The 20,580-nt window shown below is 58.6% G+C and overlaps 2 protein-coding genes across 8 annotated transcripts; one reads left to right on the forward strand and one right to left on the reverse strand.

Annotated features, from left to right (window-relative positions):
- Nucleotides 1–2,221: 2,221 nt before the first annotated feature.
- ALDH3A2 (aldehyde dehydrogenase 3 family member A2) lies at nucleotides 2,222–11,114 on the forward strand. 7 transcript variants are annotated; one of them, XM_068415469.1, is made up of 14 exons: nucleotides 2,222–2,303; nucleotides 3,069–3,186; nucleotides 3,275–3,513; nucleotides 4,490–4,663; nucleotides 5,090–5,321; nucleotides 5,429–5,514; nucleotides 6,383–6,591; nucleotides 6,719–6,836; nucleotides 6,972–7,113; nucleotides 7,288–7,454; nucleotides 7,869–7,968; nucleotides 8,342–8,577; nucleotides 9,587–9,710; nucleotides 10,008–11,114. In XM_068415469.1, the coding sequence occupies exons 4-13, from the start codon at nucleotides 4,502–4,504 to the stop codon at nucleotides 9,665–9,667; spliced, it is 1,533 nt and encodes a 510-aa protein (XP_068271570.1). In that variant the 5' UTR covers nucleotides 2,222–2,303; nucleotides 3,069–3,186; nucleotides 3,275–3,513; nucleotides 4,490–4,501; the 3' UTR covers nucleotides 9,668–9,710; nucleotides 10,008–11,114. The 7 variants fall into 7 exon arrangements, with proteins under 7 accessions (XP_068271570.1, XP_068271572.1, XP_068271577.1 ...); XM_068415471.1 differs by having other exon boundaries at nucleotides 3,275–3,501; XM_068415476.1 differs by lacking the exon at nucleotides 9,587–9,710.
- Nucleotides 11,115–13,402: 2,288 nt separating this feature from the next.
- On the reverse strand, nucleotides 13,403–19,918 carry LOC137671765 (multidrug and toxin extrusion protein 1-like). The gene is given in 19 exon segments (XM_068415498.1): nucleotides 13,403–13,848; nucleotides 14,251–14,398; nucleotides 14,800–14,894; nucleotides 15,206–15,338; nucleotides 15,656–15,725; nucleotides 15,804–15,879; nucleotides 16,016–16,124; nucleotides 16,356–16,423; nucleotides 16,514–16,627; nucleotides 17,121–17,218; nucleotides 17,370–17,467; nucleotides 17,847–17,891; nucleotides 17,994–18,036; nucleotides 18,161–18,309; nucleotides 18,562–18,630; nucleotides 18,824–18,925; nucleotides 19,381–19,560; nucleotides 19,785–19,889; nucleotides 19,892–19,918. Coding segments are annotated over 19 exon segments (1,950 nt in total). The 3' UTR covers nucleotides 13,403–13,627.
- Nucleotides 19,919–20,580: the final 662 nt, after the last annotated feature.

Below are 20,580 nucleotides of genomic sequence, written 5' to 3' on the forward strand. Positions count from 1 at the left end.
GAATTATTCTGAGAGGCATTTTTCATTTGAGAGGTGTAAGTTATTCCTGGGACTCGCTAGGTTCTGCATAGTTCCTGCTACTTTCTCGTACAGCGATGTCAAGGTATTGCCATTGTCACCTCTGGGTTCAGAGGCTGTAACTGTGGTTGTGATCCACTGGTGTCACAACCCTGTGCAGTGCACAGCCCAGCTGCACCAAAGAGGGCAGCTTGCTTTTTCATCGAGGCCAGTAAAGCTGGATACTGCTGCATTCAAAGCTTGTTGAGGCTTTGAAATTCAGGTGGGCTGGCTTGTGACCTGTGACCCACCTGCTTTTCAGCTCCTGCTTCCTCTGCTTTTTTTTTGTGGTGTTTTTTTCTTTTTTTTTCTTAAAGTTTTGATCCTTTGACTTTTGTGAATGCTCTGATCTCTGCTTGCCACTGTTTTTTGACTGTCCAGGACGCCTTTAAGCAAATCTCCTGTTACCCTGAACTTCCCTGTCTAACCTGAGCCATAGCCCTGGCTGTGGCTCTTTACTGAGTGCCCCCATAGCTCCTCCTTTCTGTAGATCAGTGAAATATAGCTCAGTAACCTCTCTCTTGAGGTCTTTGAGTCAGCTGGAGCCTAGTCTAACTAAGTCTTGGCACTGCTTCTTCAGACAAACACCTTTTCAATAGGCTTTTGTGTGTGGCAGGCTCCCCCCTCCTCTTGGGCTGAAAGCAAACGAAATGCTAGCGGTGCTGCTGAGTCTTGTTGTGGTCTTTGTGCCAATCACTCTCATTGTTTCTTTGTGTCGCTTTCACATTTTCCATGGCCCCAGCTATGTCTACAGTGCAGCCCACAGACCCTGGCTCTGTACTACACAGCATCTTGTTCTTGTAAATGTGACATCAGCCACAGCTTTCAAAACAAGTGATGCCATAAATGAACTCGGCTGCGTTTATTTGTGTAGGTTCCTTAAAGCCTCTCCCTGTTGTTAATCTTCTGTAACTGCTTTTATGATTGAGCGCTGTCTGGGCTTCTGTATCTCCCCATCTTGTGCCACTGGCTGGACTGTGTGACTTGTAGAAAACACTTGGAGCTCCAGACTAGGTACATATTTAGGCAGAAATTGAGGATTGTCAGCCTAGCTAAAAGCTTGAAGTTCTGTGAGCGCAGTGTGCAAGCTACAGAAACGTTTATTGATTAGCTGGTGTTATTTGGTGGACTCTTGACATCAAATACTGCACAGCTTATCTTCTAAACCAAAGTCCTCCTTCCCCAGGCTTTGCTGGATGATTTTGGGTGCAGGGCAAGGAACAGCACACAGGCATGCTGCCCAGGCCCAGTGCAGGAGCCTGTCGCACTGTGGTGCCTTGCTATAATAGACTCCAAGAGGGAAGCGAGAGCAAGGGTCTGTGAGGAATGGAGAGGAGAGGGGAGTCTCAAGCTCAGCTTCTCCATAAAACGTCTCTTGCTGCTGTTAAGTATAGCCCTGGGGATTAGAGCACCCCCAGCACTGCTTACCTCCTGATTGCTCTGCAGTTCAATTACTTTCCCATAAATAGTTTCCTTCTTTATTGTTTCTTAGTGACTGAATAAAAATAGAAACACTGTCAGCTCCTAGGCGTGGGGAGCATGCTGCAGACCATGCGTTTCACCAAGTGCTGTCTGGGGTATTCTTCCATCTCACTCCAGATCCCACGCTTCCCTGAAATCCACGTGTCTCGCCCAGCCGCTCCAGGGAGACTCCGCTGATATTCTGCAACACTTAAAACACCCTCAGCCTTGTTTCCTGTCCATAATTGGCTAAAAGATGTCCCTGACAAGGACCAACAGGGACCGTCTCCCAGGATGCAGCCACACTGCTGCTCTCTCCTTTCTGCAAATGCAGAGGAGCTTTAAGACCAGGTTTCTGCGCAAGCGTGGCACAGGACCAGCCTGCTGGCCACTGGGATGACCTGGGAGCTGGGACGTTTGCCTCCTGTGTGTGACGCCAAGCACAAGCAGCACTGCTGTGGCATGAAAACCCTCGGGCTGAAGGGTGAGAATTATACAGGCTCTGGAGAACGGCCACTCTGGACAACACAGGTAAATAATGATCTCCCTCTCCCTGCAGCCATCCCTTGGTGGGTGCGCTGCCTGCAGAGGATGCGTTGCAGCATCTTTCCCCAGGCACAATGTTATACCCTACTCCAAGAGCTCAAAGACTTTTACTCTGATTGCAGTAGCATTAACTCCTTAATTTTCTTTGGCTCTCCAGACAGCGTGGTGCCTGGACAGAGCTCCAACCTGCCCTGCCTGCAAGGATGCTAACAGGATTAAGGAGAGCGTGTTTGCATCAGGTAACGCTCCTGCAAGGAAAGTTCCCACTTCTCCTTGAATGTAAACCCACCTCCTTTTCATATACACCACAGTGCAAGGGCTGCGTCAAGCCCTGCACACACGTTGCCTCCCGCATGCAAGTATTGGCAGTTGCTCTTGTCATTCTTTTCCACAGCAGACTGTTTACTGCCGAGATTTGTGCAATAGCTTGTGAAATGTCCATGTGCTGGCTGAGCTGCAGCCCGCAAGCTGCTCACAAAGCCAACTGACTTCATGCAAGCCAAGCTTTGTGTTTTTGGGGAGTTGTGGCACAGGCACAGCCGGCTCGGCTAAAAGGGCAGCCCCCAGCCTTGGGGAGCCAGGCTGATCGGGGAAAATGTCATGAAATTTTGGGGGAGAGCACATGGTCTGTGCTAGCCCCATCTCCTGGGCACAAGCACCCAGCTGCTGGCCCTGTGCATCGCAGAGGTGTGCGGTGGGCAGGGATGTAGTTGGACAGTTTCAGCTGAGGAGCATTAGCAATAAGGGCCTGTGTTAGAGCATGTCAGAAATGGTAGCCCATTAACAACCTGGCAGTAATTTTCTAACAATCCCCTTGCATTTCTTAGAACAAGTTGTGGCCGGACTATTTTTAACGGGAATGAGCCCAGCCTTGTCTCAGCTCCTTTCCCTGCTTTTTTTTTTTGGCTTGTTTCCCACACAAGTGCTGTGTCAAGGTTAATTTGACTGTCCTGGCCAGGCTATTCCTGTTGATTGCTTCACCTCTTACAAGCCACCACCTCCAGTTTCAGCTCTCGCCGCCCAGTTTTCCTTGACTGACTTGTCTCCCACCCGCGCAGGAGGTTTCTGGAAGGGCACCATGATCTCCGTCACCAGCGCTTGGCTCCGAAATGCCACCCAAAGGTGAGGTGCTCACAGAATTCAGGCAGCGTTCGCTCCGCGGGGGAAACCCGAGGGGTTCAGCTGCCCGGTGCCACTTTACCCTCCTTAGATAAGGAGCCCCGAGTGGGACTTTGCCCCCCCGAGCTCTCACGTCACGCGTTTCTCTGCCCCGCGTCTGTCAGCGTTTCACAACCTCCGGGGCTCCGCTCGGTGCCAGAGCCGGTCCCGGCCCCAGAGCCGGTGCCAGTCCCAGTCCAGCCCCAGCTCGGCGGGGCAGCCGTGGGCAGCAGCCGGCGCTCCTGCGAGGCGGCCCGGAGGGACGGCGCATCCCTGACGGTGGGAACCCAGGTGCTGGCGCTTGTCGGTTCCCGTCCTTCACCCCGCTCTGATCTTTTGCTCTTTCCCCTTTTAACTTCTGCTCTTGCCACACTAATCCCGTCCCCGGTGCTCCCTCAGCTCATGGCCGCAGCCACAGGGCGCTGCTCGGGCTCCCGCCTGCCGCCGCCTCCGCACCGAGCGATGCGGTGCCCCGGCCCTGCCCGCCGGCGGGGCGGCTCGGCAGCCCGGCAAACCCGCTCCCCCCCTCCGCCGCGGGGCCGCTCGGCTCGCACACCGCGCTCTCCTCCTCCGGGGCCCACCGTCAAACCGGGGCCGGGGGGGTTCGGGGGCCGCTGCACCGACACCACGCCCCCGCGCCGGCCGCTTCCATTCTGTGCCCGCCCCGCAGTGCAGTGGCGGGGGGGGGGGGGAAATGGCCCCGCGGCCCTTCCCATTCCACCCCCGGGGGGGGAGGAGGGGCGCGGCGCCATCACGTGAGCGGAAGGCGGAAGCTGCTGACGGGAGCGGGGACCCGGGTGGGCGGCGGGGCCGCGGGGGTTGCCCGGGACACCGCGGCGGGGCGGGGGGGAGGCCCGCGGTCGGGTGTTCGCCGCAGCCCGGCTGGCGCTCGGGGCTGGCTGGGCTTCCTCGGGGGGGCCGCCTCCCTCCGGCCGTGCGGGGTTCGGGGCCAGGCCGCCTTCCCGGGCCTGCGCCCCGGCCGGGAGCTGCCCCTCGGTTCCCGGCCTGACAGCCTGGCTGTTGTACTGACGTGTGCTCCCCGTGCGCCTCTCCACACTCTTCTAAATCACAAACTGCAGCGAATTCCTTCAGGGTTCAGAAAGGGCAGAATTGGGACCGAGCGATAGCGGGTACCGGCCCTGGAGCCGGGGAGGTGGGGTGGCGGCTGGGGGCTGAAAGGGCGGCTGGTACCTGGGGGGAAAGTCAGCTTCCATCGGTAGGAGGGAGGGCCCGTAGTGAGCTGGGTCTCGCCGCTCTCTCCCCGCAGCGCTGAGCAGCCATGGAGAGGATGCAGCAGGTCGTTGGGCAGGCGAGAGCCGCCTTCAACTCGGGCCGGTGCCGCTCGCTGGAGTTCAGGATGCAGCAGCTGAAGGCCCTGGAGCGGATGGTGCAGGAGAAGGAGAAGGAGATCCTGGCAGCCCTCAAGGCGGATCTGCACAAGGTCTGGGTCGGCGGGGGGTTTCTGCCATCGGCCCTGTGTGGACAGTGGTGAGCCCTGAAGGGAAAGCAGGAAGGCCAAGGGCTGCCTTTGCCGTGCCAAGTGGCATTTGCTGATGTCCCCCGTGGTCCTGGCTCTCACTGCGCCTGCCAAGGTCTGCTGCCGCCACCATTTCTAAGAAGGAGCTGGTCTGAGGCAGGACTGTGAAGGCAGGTCCTGGCTGTCAGGTTTTGGTATCTGCCACACGCTGAGCCCCACGCACCTGGCCCGGCCGTCTTCTGTCCGAGTTTCTTTGGGGCACCGCTACCAGTAACTGCCCTGGCACACGCTTTGAGCCAGTGAAATTTACTTTGTTTCCCTGGGCTGCCACGGTGGGTGCAGGAGGTGGGTGCCTTCACCATCCCCTCCCCAAGCTCTCTGTCATTGCAGCGTGGGCCCAACGCGTACAGCCAGGAGGTCCTGGGTGTGCTGGGGGAGCTGGCCCTGGCCATGGACAAGCTGCCGTCCTGGGCAGCCCCTCAGCCTGTGAAGAAGAACCTGCTGACGATGCGGGACGAGGCCTACATCTGTCCTGAGCCACTCGGGGTGGTGCTGATCATCGGGGCCTGGAACTACCCCTTTGTCCTGGTCATGCAGCCTTTGATCGGGGCCATCGCCGCAGGTGGGGATCTGCTGCAGCCCCTGTCCTTTGTGGGGCTGTGGGCAGGTGGTGCGGGAGGCAGGAGAGGCGTGAGAGGTCTCAGAGGCTGTGCTGGGTTTGTCTTGTAGGCAATGCCGTAGTGGTGAAGCCGTCGGAGGTCAGTGAGAACACAGCTCAGCTGGTGGCTGATCTCCTCCCCCAGTACCTTGACCGGGTGAGTGTGGCCCCATGATTGACTTGGGGAAATATCTGTCACGCTTTCAAAGGGCTCCTGCAGGTTAGAGTCAAACCAGTTGCTCATTCCAAAGCAGCATAAGTAGGAGATACGGGAAGGATCAAATTGCTCTCAGAGTACAAAGGCACGTGGATACATTCTTCTTGCATTTGCATAACCCAGCATGCCTACATGATGTTGCTGCAACATGACAGCTTTATTGACGTTTGTCACTATGTAAAGAGGTGTGTAGGTAGTTCTCACTGCAATAACTGCTCTTTTGGAGGCTGTGCTGGGGATGCCCCGAGGTAAACATGAACTGCTGTTGGATCTGGCTGTGCCTGGCTCTCCCTGAGAACTGGGTGCCGTTTGCTCGGTGGCCGTACGTCCCGGGTTTTCATGTCCTGCCGAGCTGCGCTCGTAGCGGGACGTGGTGTTTCTCCTCTGCTTGTCTGGCAGTTCTGACACCGGTTGCACTGTGTCACTGAGGCTGTTTCTCTGACAGCACAGCCCCGTGTGCAGTTTCCTCCAGGGAGTCAGTGCTTTTTCTAGGCAGGGGCAAGAGCTGAGGAAGGAGACAGCCCTCGGGAGAGCCCGGCTGTTGGATGTGCCCTTGGTCTTAGTGTGTGGGAGTGGGTCCACAGCCTGACTCAGCCCTGGCCTCAACCTCCATTTCTTATAGTTCACGTGAGATAATGTGGCAAGTGAAACTTCATTGCAGGGGAAGGAGCAGAGCTTGTCTCTGTTACCGCTGTCCTTTGTCCAGATCGTAACGTAGCTCACAAGTGACTCTGCCCCATGCAGAGCTGCTGCCTTGATGTACGTGCTTTAAATCAAAGGTACTATAAGGCTCTTGTTTGCCCCCCAGGAGCTGTACCCCGTGGTCACTGGAGGAGTGCCTGAGACAACAGCGCTGCTGACCCAGAGATTCGATCACATCCTCTACACCGGCAACTCCACCGTGGGCAAAATCGTGATGGAGGCGGCTGCCAAGCACCTGACGCCCGTCACCCTGGAGCTGGGCGGGAAGAGCCCCTGCTACATCGACAAGGACTGTGACCTGGCTGTCGCCTGCAGGTCAGGCTGTTAAAGCCCTCGGTGGGCCACTGTCCCCAGACTGTGGGTGTCACTCGGGCACGATTGGCCGGTCTGTAGGGTCAGGAAGGGACTGACCATGGAGAAACCATCTCCCTTTGCCCCGTAGGCGCATAACGTGGGGGAAGTACATGAACTGTGGGCAAACCTGCATCGCCCCGGACTACATCCTCTGCGACCCGTCCATCCAGAGCGAGGTGGTGGAGAACATCAAGGCGACTCTGCAGGTAGGTGTGGAGTTCCTGGTGCTGTGGGAGTTGTCCCCGTTACAGCCCGGGTGTGAGTTTTGTAACTGCAGCCCTGGGGCTGGGGCTGTCGTGAGGGTGTGTCGAGTGCTTTGGTTCTGCGGTGCCCTTTGACAGGAATTCTACGGGGAAGACGTGAAGTCGTCTCCGGATTATGAAAGGATCGTCAACAAGCGTCACTTCAAGAGGATCCTGGGCCTGATGGAAGGGCAGAAGATCGCTCACGGGGGAGAGGCTGATGAGGCCTCCTGCTTCATAGGTGCTTCTGGCAGCTGTTGGGTCGGGGAGGTGGTGGTGGGTGCCTTTTCGGGCTGTGTGTGTCTGTGTCTTGCTTGGTGTGTGTTGCACACAGGCAGTGCCCAGGACGAGGTCCTGCGATGGACCACGTCTCCTGTCCTGCTCACATCATCTCCTGCCCTCCTCTTTGCCTCAGCACCGACTATCCTCACCGACGTTTCTCCGGCGTCAAAGGTGATGGAGGAGGAAATCTTTGGGCCGGTGCTTCCCATTCTGACTGTGAAGAGCGTGGACGAAGCCATTGAGTTCATCAACTGTCGGGAGAAGCCCCTTGCCCTGTACGTCTTCTCCAACAACAAGAAGGTGGGTCTGGGCTGTGCTCCCCACGGAGGTGCCCCCACGAGTGTTCCCAGAGCTGCTGGAGGCTCCCAGTCTCCTGCTGACATGCTGTGCCTTTGCATGAGTTCAAGAAATAGAAGCATAAAAGGCTGAATTTCCTATTTGGTGCTGTGTAGCCTTTCATGATTAATGTAGTTACTTCTAATATATTGCTAGGGAGGTGAGCTCACAGGTTTCCATCTTTCCCATCCTTCCTCTGAACTTTCCCGCTTTCCTTGAGTTAAGATCGCATGGAGAGGACTCATCTGAGTTGTCAGCCAGAGAAAATGATCCCGGTGGCCTGTTGGCTCGTAGCTCCCCTCCCAGTCCTGCTTGGTTGTGTGGTCTGGTCTCTTCTGGACCTTTGTAATGTTTTGTTTGTTTGTTTTCTTTTGTCAGTTAATCAAGAGAGTAATCTCAGAAACCTCCAGTGGGGGTGTTACTGGAAATGATGTCATCATGCATTTCTTCCTCTCAACCTTGCCCTTCGGGGGTGTCGGTAAGTTACTGGAGCTCTTTAAGTGTTGTGACTTGATGCACGGTGTGGCCCAGGGAACAGCAGCGGTTGTTTTGTGTCCAGGTACCCCTGCCCATGTCACAGCTGGAAGGTGTCTATATAGCAGATCTCAGTAATAATGAATTCTGGGAGTACATTAGGACAGGGGCCAAAAGGGAGGCACCTTTGGGTGTCTTTTTTGGGAAAACTGAAGCATTTAGTGCAGACTGATATGGAAGATGGTAGTAATGTGCAGTGCAGCTGGCAAGCAACTGAAACTACCCTGTGATGCTTCTTGCCATGCTGGTGGCCTCAGGTGGCCAAAGGTTTGACTGGCTGAGCCTGTGGTGTGACCTGCCTGGGTTGTGTCCCTCAGGTAACAGCGGGATGGGCGCCTACCATGGCAAGCACAGCTTTGAGACCTTCTCCCACCGCCGCGCCTGCTTGATCAAGGACCTGAAGATGGAGGGTACGAACAAACTCCGGTACCCACCTGGCAGCCAGAAGAAGGTGGATTGGGCCAAGTTCTTCCTCTTGAAGCGGTTTAACAAGGGCCGAGTAGGACTGGTCATCTTGGCCCTGCTGGGGATCGTGGCAGCAGTGGTGGCAAAGGTGAGCTTTGGGTCTTTGCCATCGACGTGAGTGCATGTGGAATCCAGCTGATCTTCTGCAAGTTCACTCCTTGCAGCTGCAGCCCTTTGGTAGAGCCTGGCCTGTTTGTTCTTTCTTGAGACTTATGATATCTGCCCCCCTTGAAATCATCAAGATCTGCCTCTCACTCTTGCAAGTGGTATCGAGAATAGGAATGTCCTCAGAGAGATCTCCTAGGCTGCTGTAGCATTTGTTGCTCTGCCTTGGTAGGTGACCTCGTGAGAAGCTCCCTCCAGAGGCAGAGTTTGGTATATCTTGGGCAAGTCTCAGGAGTGATACCGATTCCTGGGGTTTCTTCAGCGGCCTTGTGAGCTGCTCCCCAGCCTGGCCCTGCCAGCCGTGGTTTTGTGCCGTGGGGCCGTGGGGAAGGGAGGCTGTGTCCTCAAGCCTAGGGCTATGAGGAGCTCTTATTCCTCGCCCAGGTGCGGCTCCCATCTCACCTTAGCTCAATTATTTCCATTTCCAGATGGATAATGCAGAAAGGTGGGATGTCCTTCCCTCTCTGCGGGAGGCAGAAGCTGGCTGGAGGACTTGAGATGCCTCCTGAGGTGGAGGGATAAGATCTAAAACTCCTAAATGTGATCGTTGGTGGTTCTCCGTGGCTGGCAGACTGTGCCTGCGCTGGCTGCTCCTTGCAAAGCTCAACTGTGCGCCCTTCCCGTCCCTGCCCTGGGGGTTTAGTGGGCTTTAGGGAACAGCCACTGAGGGGGCAGGAGATGGCAGGGTGGATCAGGATGCTTCCCTTCAGTCTGCTGTTCTGGGTTGTTACCGCTGTGAGGAGACGTGCAGGAGCCCAATGAGCCGAGGGAAAAAACCTGCTGGAGTGTTTGAGTCCAGGAGGAGGTGTAAGAGCCAACAACTGGCTCAGGGCTTGAAGCAGCAGCCAGGGAGGCAGGTCCTGTCTAGGTGAACACCTTCTCAGCGAAGAGGGACAACTCATGGCATCTTGAAATCATTTGGGTTTTCTCAGAATCACCAGTCTGTGCTGAAGAGAAAAGCCCTCTTGATTGTGCTGGCTGTTCAGAGGCTGGGCTGGCCCAGGGTGTGGTAAGGAGGAGCAGGTTTCAGAGCACTGCTGTGGCTGGCACAGTGAGGTAGGAGCCTTTTTCTTCTCCTGTGTGTAGACCTGGTTTGAGATGGGGCAAAGCCTTGTTAGAGTAGTGAATGTGGGGCTTGGAGAAGGTTCCCCCTGGAGCCAGAGAGCGATGCTTTCCCTGGCAGCGCTTGGAGCTCGTCCAAGATAACCAGCAGTCAGTGCATGCCGAGGGGGCAGGAGGCAGGTGGGAGTCACCCAGAGTGAAGGGGCTTTGCTGCAGGCTGTTCTAGAAAGGTATTGGTTTTGTTTCAGCAGATCCTTCACAGGACGTTGGTGTTGTGTTTTGCTTCCACAGATGGTCTTCTGCTGAAGAGAGGAGAAGGTGCCACGTGCAAGTCATACTCTGAGCGCTCGCTTTGTTTCTGTTTCTTTAGCTGGGAAGTCATTTTTTTCTTTTGTACTGGGTGATTTCAGTGAGCTGTCGAGCACACAGAGTAGCCTTAGAGAGGCACTAACCAAGAGAAAGCTCAAACTCCTGTTTACTAAAAAGCCATGCTGAAACAGAGGGACCAGTGGGTACAAGCTCTCCAAAGGAGGACTGCAGAGCAAGAAACACCAGTCCCTACCTCCACCCCGTGCCACACAGCACGCTGCTGCCAGGGACGTGCGTGCTGTGTTGCACCAAACCACTCTGCCTTCCCTCGGTGCCAAACAGGAGCTTAAGTTTCGGCTGTGGTGGGGTTGACAGCGTTTTCCCTGCGGTTCTCGGGATGGTCTGTCTTCTGTTGTGCTCCGAACAGCCACCCTCGTGGTGATGAGGCTGAGGCAGGCTCTGCTTGCTGATGCCTTTTACCAATATGATGGTTGTGAATAAACCTCGTGAGGTTCCCACTTGCTGTTTAATTGAGGTGAAATATTCCTGCGTCCCTACGAGCCAGAATCGTCCAGAGCTGGTCAGGAGATGCAGGCTGATGTTCTTTTGGGGGCTCTGGGTTTCATCACGTGCCTATAACAGTTATTTGGCCATTAGAAGATGACAAAGATGATACCTGCACTGCCTGTAAAATGAAACTGGTGAAAATTAACTCCATCCCAGCCAAAACCAGTACAAACCTGTTCCTGGTCAGATTCCTCCAAGGGAAAACAGTTACCAAATGAGCGTGTACTCCTTTGTGTTCGAGCTCTGGGTCTGCTGTAATCTTGCACTGGGAGATAATGTGGGGCTTGTTCTAGCTTGGGGAAAGGATGCTGGAGAAACTTAAGGTGAAAGGACCTTAGAAATACTAATGTTTAAATAAGATAAACTTGAAAATTATTATTAAATGCAATAACTCGCTATGGAGCAGAAAACTATATTTACTGTGCAATAGGTGGGATTTCTTCATGTCCAATCCATACGTTAAGCCTTTTTAATGATATATTTTGCAAGTACTAAATAAACACTGAGAATTTAAATAACGAAGCGAGCGTGGTAAGTCCCTGCAGTGTCCTGGGGAATCCTGCCTGTCCTCTGCCACTCCCAGCCCTGGCCATGGCTCGGCCGAACGTCACACACGTGTTGCGAGGTGCCTCTGTCGCAGCACAGGAGCGCAGGTCTCCAGCGTGATGACCTCGGTGCTCGTAGGGACAGATCCCCCCCAGCTCTAACGGGAGCGCAGCAGGCTGCCCCGGAGGCACACGGAGCCAGGCAAGGTGTGGGACGAGGCGGTGCTGGGAGCTGTGGAGGAACTGGACTGTTTCTCCTCCTGTCCTGTGCAAATCCATCCCCCGATTGCCTCCCGCCTGCGGGCGCTGCCAGCCGGGGGTTCATTCAGTCCGGACAACGGCACGGGCTGCGTCCGTTGGCTCCCGACGGCTGCTGGGGCACGTGGACGCGCTCCCCCGGCCTCGTGCGCCCAACGTGGGCAAAGCCGCACGGTCTCTCGCAATCCTGTGCGGGCGGTTGGGTCTCTGCCCCGGCTGAACGCGGCGATCCAGGGCTTGTGTGTTCACAGCACGAGGATATATCTGGGTAAAGGGCAGCTTGTATCTAGTGAGAGCCCTGGGCCCGGGCCAGCCACCCTCTCGTGGGAGGAGAGATCACTCCCAGCCACGTCAGGGGAAGGGCTTGCGGCCGCTTGCACTTGCTGTGGGAGACTGGTGGAGAGAGAAGCTTCTCTGAAGGTAACTTTTCTTCTTTCTTTTCATTTTTTAATGAGTCATCTGCTTTCTTGGTCAGGACCGGGCTGTGTCACGCAGCTGCGATGGCGGGCTGGGAAGGACAGACTGTAATGGTTGTGAGGGAACCTCGGTGTCTCGTTTGGTCGGGCAGGGACTGCAGGCAGATCTCTCGTCCTGACTAAGAAGTGAAAGGCTGCTCCTGGGAAGCAGGATGAGACCTCTGCAATGTTCCCTCATGTTTCTGCGAGTTCTTCCTCTTGAAGCGGTTTAACAAGGGCCGAGTGGGACTGGTCATCTTGGCCCTGCTGGGGATCGTGGCAGCAGTGGTGGCAAAGGTGAGCGTTGGGTCTGTGCTGTCCGCATGAGTGCGTGTTCCCAGCCCTGTCCCCTGAGCCCCACCTGGTCCCAGCCTCTGTGGCCCCGTTGTGTCAAGCTCTGCTCCCTCCCAGTGGGACTCAGCCGTGTTTCTGTGCCTCGCCAGATATTGTCCCCGTGATGAAGGGGTGAAGGCAGACGGCAGCACACCAGACTTGTGACCCGCCACTCGCTCCCTGCATTCCTAGAGCTGAACTTTTTTTTGCTGCAATTTCATTTCTTCCGAGGCAGCCAGTGCACTGAAGAGGTAGCAGTGAACGAAGCCCACCTAAAGCAGAGAAGCCACGAGCTGAAGGCTTCGGCTCCTGCCGAAATCGGTGCAGGCCTCAGCAGCGAGTGGTGGCAGAGGGGAGGAGGCATCTGCCCCAATTCACAAACAGGAGCCCAGCTACAGGCTCTGGGGAACGGGGAATCCTTCGCCACAAGGGTATCAAAACAAAGCCTGTTGTTACCGAGCCTGTTATCTGTGTTGTCTTGTGTGATCCCTGGGAAAAGCTGTCTCATCCCAGCAATAACCCTAACAAAGTGTGGGTGGTACGGACGGGGACAGTCCAGGCTGGTTGCCCTCAGCACCTTGCCTGGAGCAGAGGGAATGAGCCTCTAAGAGCCTGCAGCATCCCATCCTTGAAAGGACTCACGACCGAAAGGGTGATGTCTTGCTGCAGGGGAAACCACCTTTAGCCACCCAAGGTGTGCAAAGGCTCCCTGAGGTGACAGCGAGGGCTTTCTGAGCCTTGGCCACGCTCTGCCCCAAGTGCAGAGGAGCACCAGGGACCGTCGCACCACTGGTGCGCTGCATTTGGGGCTGCTGGGGGCAACAACAGGGGCATTGCTGTGACCAGGGTCCCCCCAGGTCTGGGGAAGTCCTTGGCAGAGTGGCCGAGCAGCCAGCCATCCCACCTGGAATTGAATTTCCATTTTTTATTGGTTTACTGGTAGTCTTCTACCTCCAAACCTGTAACTGGAAGCTGACCTTGAGCTTTGCTGAATAAACCCCTTGTTTTACTGTGAAGGCCACCTGGGGCAGGGCAAGACCCGCGTGCCCCAGGCCCCTGCACGGGCTGCAGCCCCCAACGTTGGATGTTCCCCTGCTCCAGCCCCGGCCCTGCCCTCAGCCTCCACCCAAGGAGCCAGCCTGAGCCCGCTGGGTTTATTCTTTATTTGACGCTTGTCACGGAGCAGCGGTGTGAGCCGGGCTGCGCTCGGCTCCGGTCGGCAGCGCGGGCAGGAGGGGGGTACCCACAGGCAGCCCCGAGCAGCGTTTTGGGTGTTGGAGCAGCCGCAGGGCCCGTTCCCAAGAGGTGGCTGAGCAGATGCTGCCGGGGGCCCTTTGGCTCCCGCGGGCCCGGCATGTGCTGGGTTCTCTCGCTGGCTGGTACGTCCATCCCTCAGGAGGAGCTTTGGCCCCCGAAGCAAAGTCCCCACGGTCCCTGGTGCGAGTCAGTGTTTGCTGGTCGTCAGCTTTATGACGATGCCGAGTGCAAGCACTGCGACAGCTGCGGCCGCCGCCAGCCCGCGCCGGATGATCAGCTCCTTGGTGACCATGGCGGTGGCCGGAGGGGACGTGGCACGTGTGGCTTCCTGGGGCTCCAGCTGGTACGTGGGTCCATCCATCCTGGTGATGCCCGTGAGCACGACGCCGTTCTGCGCATCCACTCCCGCTGCAAGGAGAGCGGGGCAGGGTCACGGGGGGCTTTCGGGGGGGCTGAGGCGTTTCTTGGCAGGGTTTTGTCTGAGCTCTGAAGGCACTTTGTGAGCAGCCCAGAGCAGGGAGATCTCCAGCCCTCAGCGGAGCTTTGGTGGGACCCAGTGTCTGCAAGGTGAGAACTGCCCAGGGTGCCCTGTCCCTCGCGGTCGTCCCCTCGCCAGCCTCCGTCACCCTTCTGAGCCCACCCTTGTAATTACAGTTTGCCCAGTAACCGGGGGCGTCACCAGCACTACACTGCACCCCAATTTCATGGGCTTATTCCTGCTGTATGTGAACCCTCAGGACCCCTTCCTGGACCCAAACCCACCACTGTGCCCAGCTCCCCCACCCCGCCGTGCCCAGCTCCTGGCCGTACCTACGCAGCCCCGCACCGCCGTGGCGAGGGGGTGAGCGTGGGGCGGTGGGGCCGGCCCCACACCGGAGGGGAGCGCCTTGACGGAGGGTTCGGGGCCCGGGTTCGGCTCCTCTGGCGGCAGCTGGGTCACTCCTGCACGGCGCTGAGCCTGGGGAAGGGAACGCGCTGGGTTTAGCAGGGAGCAGCTGGAAATGCCCCCGCGGTGCTGGCGGGCGGGGAGCCCTGGAGCTGTGGGGCACGAGACGGCACTCAGGACCGTAGGGCTGAGGTGGCCTCGGTCGCCCCATCTGCTTTGTGCTCCACGTCCCCAGCCAAGGGTGGCACGAGGTGTAGAGGGAAACCCCGAGGCTATGGAGTGCACAGGTGGGAGGGAGCTGGATACAGGGATGTGGCTGCGATCGTGGGAGTACTGGGTTTTGCTGGGAGCACTGGAGGACAGCCCTAGGCAGCGCTGTCCTGTGGGATGCGGTCTCATCCTGCTTTGTTCCCAGCTAAGGCACCAAGGACCTTCCCGCTGTCAGGGTGCGATGCTGCGGGCGCGGGGGTTACCTCCTCGGCCGCCTTCCTCCAGTCCATGCGGCAGATGTAGACGATGAAGCAGGTGCAGAGGAGGGAGACGCAGACGAGCATGCTGAGCCACAGGCCTGCGGAGGGCACGCGGGCGTCAGCCGGGCACCGCGGCGGGACCTGACCCGGCCGAGACGGCGAGGCAAGACAGGGGATGTCACCCAGGTCAGCAGGGACACGGGATGGGGTGGCTGGCAAACCTGCCAGCAGTTGCTTTTTCCCAGTATGATTAAAAGCTCTCAGGAGTTGCAGGAGCCATCCCAGTCCACCCCAGTGTGCCCAGTATGCAGGCAGAGGCAGGCAGGAGGGTCACGGTGGGGCACGGGGAGCGGCACCCATCCGCGAGGGGTTTTGGGGCACGCAGAGCTGCACGCCCCGGGGTCGGTACCTATGACACCGATCTTGGCCACGAAGAGCAGGACGGCTCCCAGGGGCAGGCCCACGCCGTAGTAGCTGACGGCGTTGAGTATGGCACCGAATTTCTGCTTGCCGATGCCTCTGAGCACCCCGCTGCAGGCGCCCTGCGGGGAGAGGGAGAGGGGCTGGGGCCTGGGGTGCCACCTCGGCTGAATTCGGGGCTTTGACGCTGCCTTGGGGGGCTGGTGAACCAGCTCCCCGCCTCTGCCCGGTTATTTCTGCATCCCTGCCCCATCCTGTGGGTCAGCACCTCTTTGTGCACTCGGTGTTTCCTAAGGGGTGATCCCAGGAGCTCCACGGGGTCCCGGTGCGTGAGCCGGTGCCCACCCGCAGCCTGAGGGACCCCCGCCCGCCCGCCCTGCGACACTGCTGCTCAGCACCGAGGTCCCCACCGAAAGCAGCAGCATCCCCAGGGACTTACACACGTGGCTTCAAACAAGTGGAAGACAACGTAGACGGGCATGACCCAGGCCACCAAGGCAACGATCTCCCTGGGGACAGAGAAGAGCCAGCGGTCGCTTTTGGGAACTGACCTTCACGCGCCGAGGCTGGGAGCCGGGGGCACTCACTCGTCACTGGTGAAGATGTACCCCAGCACGTCCTTTGTGGCGGCTAAAATGGACCCCACGGCTATGCAAAACCCCCCTGAAAAACAGAGCAAAGCGCTGCGCCCAGCCCGGCCGGAGGGACAGAGCGGGGAACCCCGGCGTGTGCCGCGGGCAGGGGGCTGCGAGCGCTCCCCGGTCCCGCCGTGCCTGGAAGGAACCCGGCACAGGCTGACCTGTGCAGAGCAGGCTGGTGGAGGAGGATCTCTTGGCCGTCTCCACGTCGCCGGCGCCCAGCGCGTTGCCCACCTGCACGCCAGCCGCTGTGCCGAGCCCCAGGGGGATCTGTAACGCCGGGTAAGGGGCCACCACGGCGACAGCAGAAGAACCAGCCGGTAGAGACAGGGATGGAGTTGAGGATTTAATTTAAAACATTTCCATAGGAGGGAGAGGCAGGAGCAGGGAGAGGCATAAGCGCAGAGGGGGAAGCCCAAGATTTGCTGGAGCTGGATTTTGGTGGATGTCTGGGCTGTCCCCAGGGAGCCCTGCTCAGAAATAACAACCCCCAGCCCTTACCATGTACGCAACGACGGACACCTCGTAGATGATGGACTGGGCAGAGAGCTCTATGACGCTCAACAGGCCTGGGGGAGAGGAGAGGGTCAGTGCCAGGCACTGGTGCTGCTCCGGGTCACATCCTGGCCACCTCTTTGCAGCTCCCCCTCTCCACTGACCTATCAAGAAGCTCCCGATCTCGTAGGTCCACCACTCGATGCACATCATGAGCATGCTGGGGACAGCCAGGGCGGTGAAGCTGTCCCACTCCAGCAGGCACTCGCTGGACCAGCCTGCGGAGAGGAGAGATGGCACCTGATGGAGGACCAGCCTGGCCATGTGTTAGCTCCTTGAGAGCACCCGAGGCACCCTGTTTGCAGAGCCACCAGGGCAATGCTCCTCAGCCCCATGGGACCTCCAGCAGCAGAGCCTCCGCGTACGAGCTCCGCTGGTGCCATCCTGTGGGCCAGAGCGATGCAACCCTCAGCTCAGCCCTCCTGGAGCAGAGCATCTGAGGACAACCTCGTGCTTACGTCTGTGCTCATCCGGCTTCGGGGCTGAACCCTACAAAGCCCCGGCAGAAAAAGTTTCATTTCTCTAGAATTAATGTTTACTGCCTGGCACGGTGCTCTGCCAGCGCTCGCGCGTGACGTGCTGCCACCGAAGCAGCACCGGGGGCGGAGGGCTGAGGTTAATATTTCACCATCAGGACTAACAGAATACACTTGCTGGAAGTGGTGGAAGATTCATGAATACTCGCGGAGGGAGCTGGGGAGATGCCCTTACCTCCCCAGGTCTTCACGTGGAGTTTCTTGCCTATGATATACAGGAACAAGAAAATGGCTTGTGAATACTGAGCGACGGTGTTGGCCCAGGCAGAGCCCCTGCGAAGGAAATGAGAGAGGTTGTGGGCACCCTGCTCACTCCTCCCCGGCCTCGGGGCACCGGAGCGTAATGTCACGCCGTGCCCCCGCGAGCGCCGATGCTGCCGACATCCCCGAGCTGTCCCTTCCCGCTGCCGCGGACGCTACTCACGTGATGCCCAAGTGGAACACGTAGAGGAAGACGCAATTTGCGACGACGTTGACGACGTTGCCGACGATCCCGCTCAGCACCAGCGGCCACATGATCATCTGCAAAGAGGAGGAGATGGGGGCTACGGTGCCGTCACGAGAGCTTCGGGAGAGAGGGCCGGAGGTCCCCGCCAGCCCCGGGCTCAGCAGCTTTCCCAGCCAAAAAAATAAATAACTTCTGATGATGATGGTGCCTGCTTGGAAAATGAGTGTTGGAGGTAAATCCCTGACGTGGGGAAGCGTGAAGGAAGGTCCATCAGGCAGAGGGATACAACTGGCCATGGGATGGGGGGATCTCCAGGGTCAGAGCTGCTCCAGGGCACCCGGGCTGTGTTGGGGACAAACGCTGCCTCGCCAGCGGGAACGTCGAGCACGAAAAAGCCCAAGTGCACGGTCAAGGGGAGCCCTGAACCGTGGGTGCGAGGGCTGCGGGACCCACCTGGTTCTGCAGGTATCTTGTCTCCAGGTTATACAGAAAAACTGCCTGGAAAGGAAATTGGTGGATGAGATGAGGCCAGCGCTGAGCAGGAGCAGGATGGCCAGGCCCTGTACGTGGCCAGCACCCGGGGTGCCCGTGGGGACTCACCGGGAGAGCGGGGACAAACGCCATCACGTAGAGCTGGGTTAACCTGGGGGGACATGAGAGGTGTGGTCAGCGAGGGGCCACGGCCCCAGCTGCCTCTCGTCCCCTGCAGCCCCCCCACCATGCGGGGAGGGATGAGGCAGCAGTATCTGGGCCACGGGGCCACTGACCTGGAGACCTCGGGGTCCTGGCGGATGAGGAGCAGGAGCTGCTCGATGTTGATGAGGATGGCGCAGCAGGGGAAGCAGCAGAGCAGGAGGATGAGGGTGGCCCGCTGCAGGATCACCCCCACGCGCAGCAGGTTCTTGCTGCCGTAGGTCTGCAAGGTGAGAGGACGGTGAGCTCCGCTGCGCTGGGGTACGGGGACCCCGTGGAGCAGCCCTGACCACCCTGGAGACCGCCCAGGAAGGGTTTGGTATTTCAAGGGGAGCGCAGAGCTCCCTGTTACGGGGGGTGGATGAGCTTCCCCGTGTCGCAGGTGCAGCCGGGGCTCCACACAGTGCCTGGGCAGCATCAGCCGACGCCAGAAAACCCCGTGTCACCAGGACAAGTGCCACCGTCTCTTACCCACCTGTGATATCAAGGTGTCACACGCCGAAGACAAACCGTATCCTACAGAGATGGCAGTAACGTTTATAACCTGGAAAGGGGAGTTAAAAAAAAACAAAGAGAGAATGTGAGCATTTAAGACTTTTAGGGAGGGAGAGGGGTGGAAAGGAAAAGTGAGTCTGAAATCTCCTCTGCCCTTATCCACCTCCATTCCCATGTCCCATCCCAGCGCCAGCGGGTGGGAGCTGGCACCCAGCGCCAGTGCAGACCCCGGGAGTGCTTACAGCAATGGCCAGCGTGACGGAGGCCAGCTCGACCTTGCCCAGGTGGCCGCAGAATATGGAGCTGACGAGGTGTATCAGGAAGATCAGCAGATGGATCAGGATCTAAGTGCGGGGAAGAGGAGAGGTGAGGGTCAGAGATGATGGTGCTGGGGGAGCCTCTGGGCCGGAGCACAGCACAGGCTGGGAGGGCAGCTGTGTGCATTCAGCTGAGTGCACACAACTAGTCAACAACCCAATCCCCGGCACGTTGGGTGAAGCTGGTGTGAGGTTCTGAGCCCCTTGCTGGGTGTTTAGCAGCACTCTTGGGACTTGGAGCAACCTGGTCTAGTGGAAGGTGTCCCTGCCTGTGGTGGGGGGGTTGGAACTAGATGATCTTTAAGGTCCCTTCCAACCCAAACCAGTCTATAAGTCTGGGTCTGTATTCTTCAGGAGCCCTTGGAGGTCTCCCATCAGCTGGGCTCTGCTGGCCCAGGGACCCGCTCCCCAGGGTGCCTGTGGCATCAGGCTGGGGTTGCAGCCACCCCGACACGCCAGCAGTCTCCTCCCAGGCTCCTTACCAGCGGCCCCGCCAGCACCAGCAGCTTCTTTGTGTCCTCCCAGAAGTGGTCCGGGACCAGGCGCCGAAGCCAGCGGCGTTTCTTCCCGCAGCTGCCGGGTGTGAGATCGTGCTGGCCAGCGGCCATCGCCTCGCCGAAGCCGTTCTCCTCGGGGAGGTTCGCCTGCTTCATGCTGCCGCTCTGCCAGAGGAGTGAAACAACCCTCTTCCTCCGTGCTCTCTTAAAACCACCCTGCTGGGGTGAGCAATGTGTAACCACGGTGGGGGTGAACTTCAGCCGGGGCCGGGCGAGCTGCTGGGGCGGCGATGGGAAGTGCGGGCAGCGGGTCAGGGCAGCGTGGAGGAGCCTGGGCGTGCGGAGTGAGGGACTGAGTCTTCCCCAATCCCTCCCGCCAGCCCTCGTACCTCTCTCCTGCTTCGCCGTGGCTCTGCCGGCTGGAGGGCTGGAGGGCCGTCCTCCTCTTCCAGCAGCGATGGAGGGTTCATGGGTCCGTGAGCTGCTGCCAGCGGTGGCTGCGGCCCGTCCCGGCCCCTCTCATCACAACACGGCGGTGGCCAAGACAAGCCGGCCCCATTGGCTCCGGCTGTTGGCCTCGCACAGCTCCGCAGCGTCGGGTTTCACCGGCACCGTTCCGCCACGCCAAATATAGCGTCCGGCCCTGGCCCACAGCCGGGGCGGCGGAGGGGGCTGCGATGGGGTAGCCCCCAGGGCAGAGCAAGGCAGGCTTCCTCCTCTCCCCAGGCTCCAGTCCCAAAAATACTGGGACTCCGAGCAGGGCAGAGTCTGCCCCATCCTCCCCACAGCTGATGGCTCTTTCAAGCCCCTTTATGTCACATCTTTTCATTCCCAGCCCGCAGGCAACCAGTGCCACGTGCCAGGAGAGTTGTGGGGTGGCAGGGAGGGGCTGTGCACCAGCTGTACCTGGCATTCACCTCCAACGGCTCAGCACGTGCCACCTGCAGCTGCAGGTAAGAGCCCGGGCAGGGGTGGGCAGGCAGTGCTAGGGCGTTGGCGTTAGGACATATGGCAGTTCCTTGGTGGCTCTGTAGGGTTGTGCACACACACCCACCCTCCCATGTGGCTCAGCAATGGCGCAGGAGCAGTCGAGGTGCACAAACCCTGCTTTTGTACCCAAGGGGAGCAGCGTGCTGTGTGAGCCCAGCTAAAACAAGCCCCCGGCTGCCCCTGTACCCAGAGCCA

The sequence above is a fragment of the Nyctibius grandis genome, chromosome 18, assembly GCF_013368605.1.
Source record: "Nyctibius grandis isolate bNycGra1 chromosome 18, bNycGra1.pri, whole genome shotgun sequence".
NCBI classification, from domain to species: Eukaryota; Metazoa; Chordata; class Aves; order Nyctibiiformes; family Nyctibiidae; genus Nyctibius; species Nyctibius grandis.

Coding starts and splice junctions, on each gene's coding strand:
- ALDH3A2 (XM_068415469.1), top strand. CDS start 4,502: ATGGAGAGGATGCAGCAGGTCGTTGGGCAGGCGAGAGCCGCCTTCAAC. Junction 4,664..5,089: donor TCAAGGCGGATCTGCACAAG/GTCTGGGTCGGC, acceptor CTGTCATTGCAG/CGTGGGCCCAACGCGTACAG. Junction 7,114..7,287: donor TGAGGCCTCCTGCTTCATAG/GTGCTTCTGGCA, acceptor TCTTTGCCTCAG/CACCGACTATCCTCACCGAC.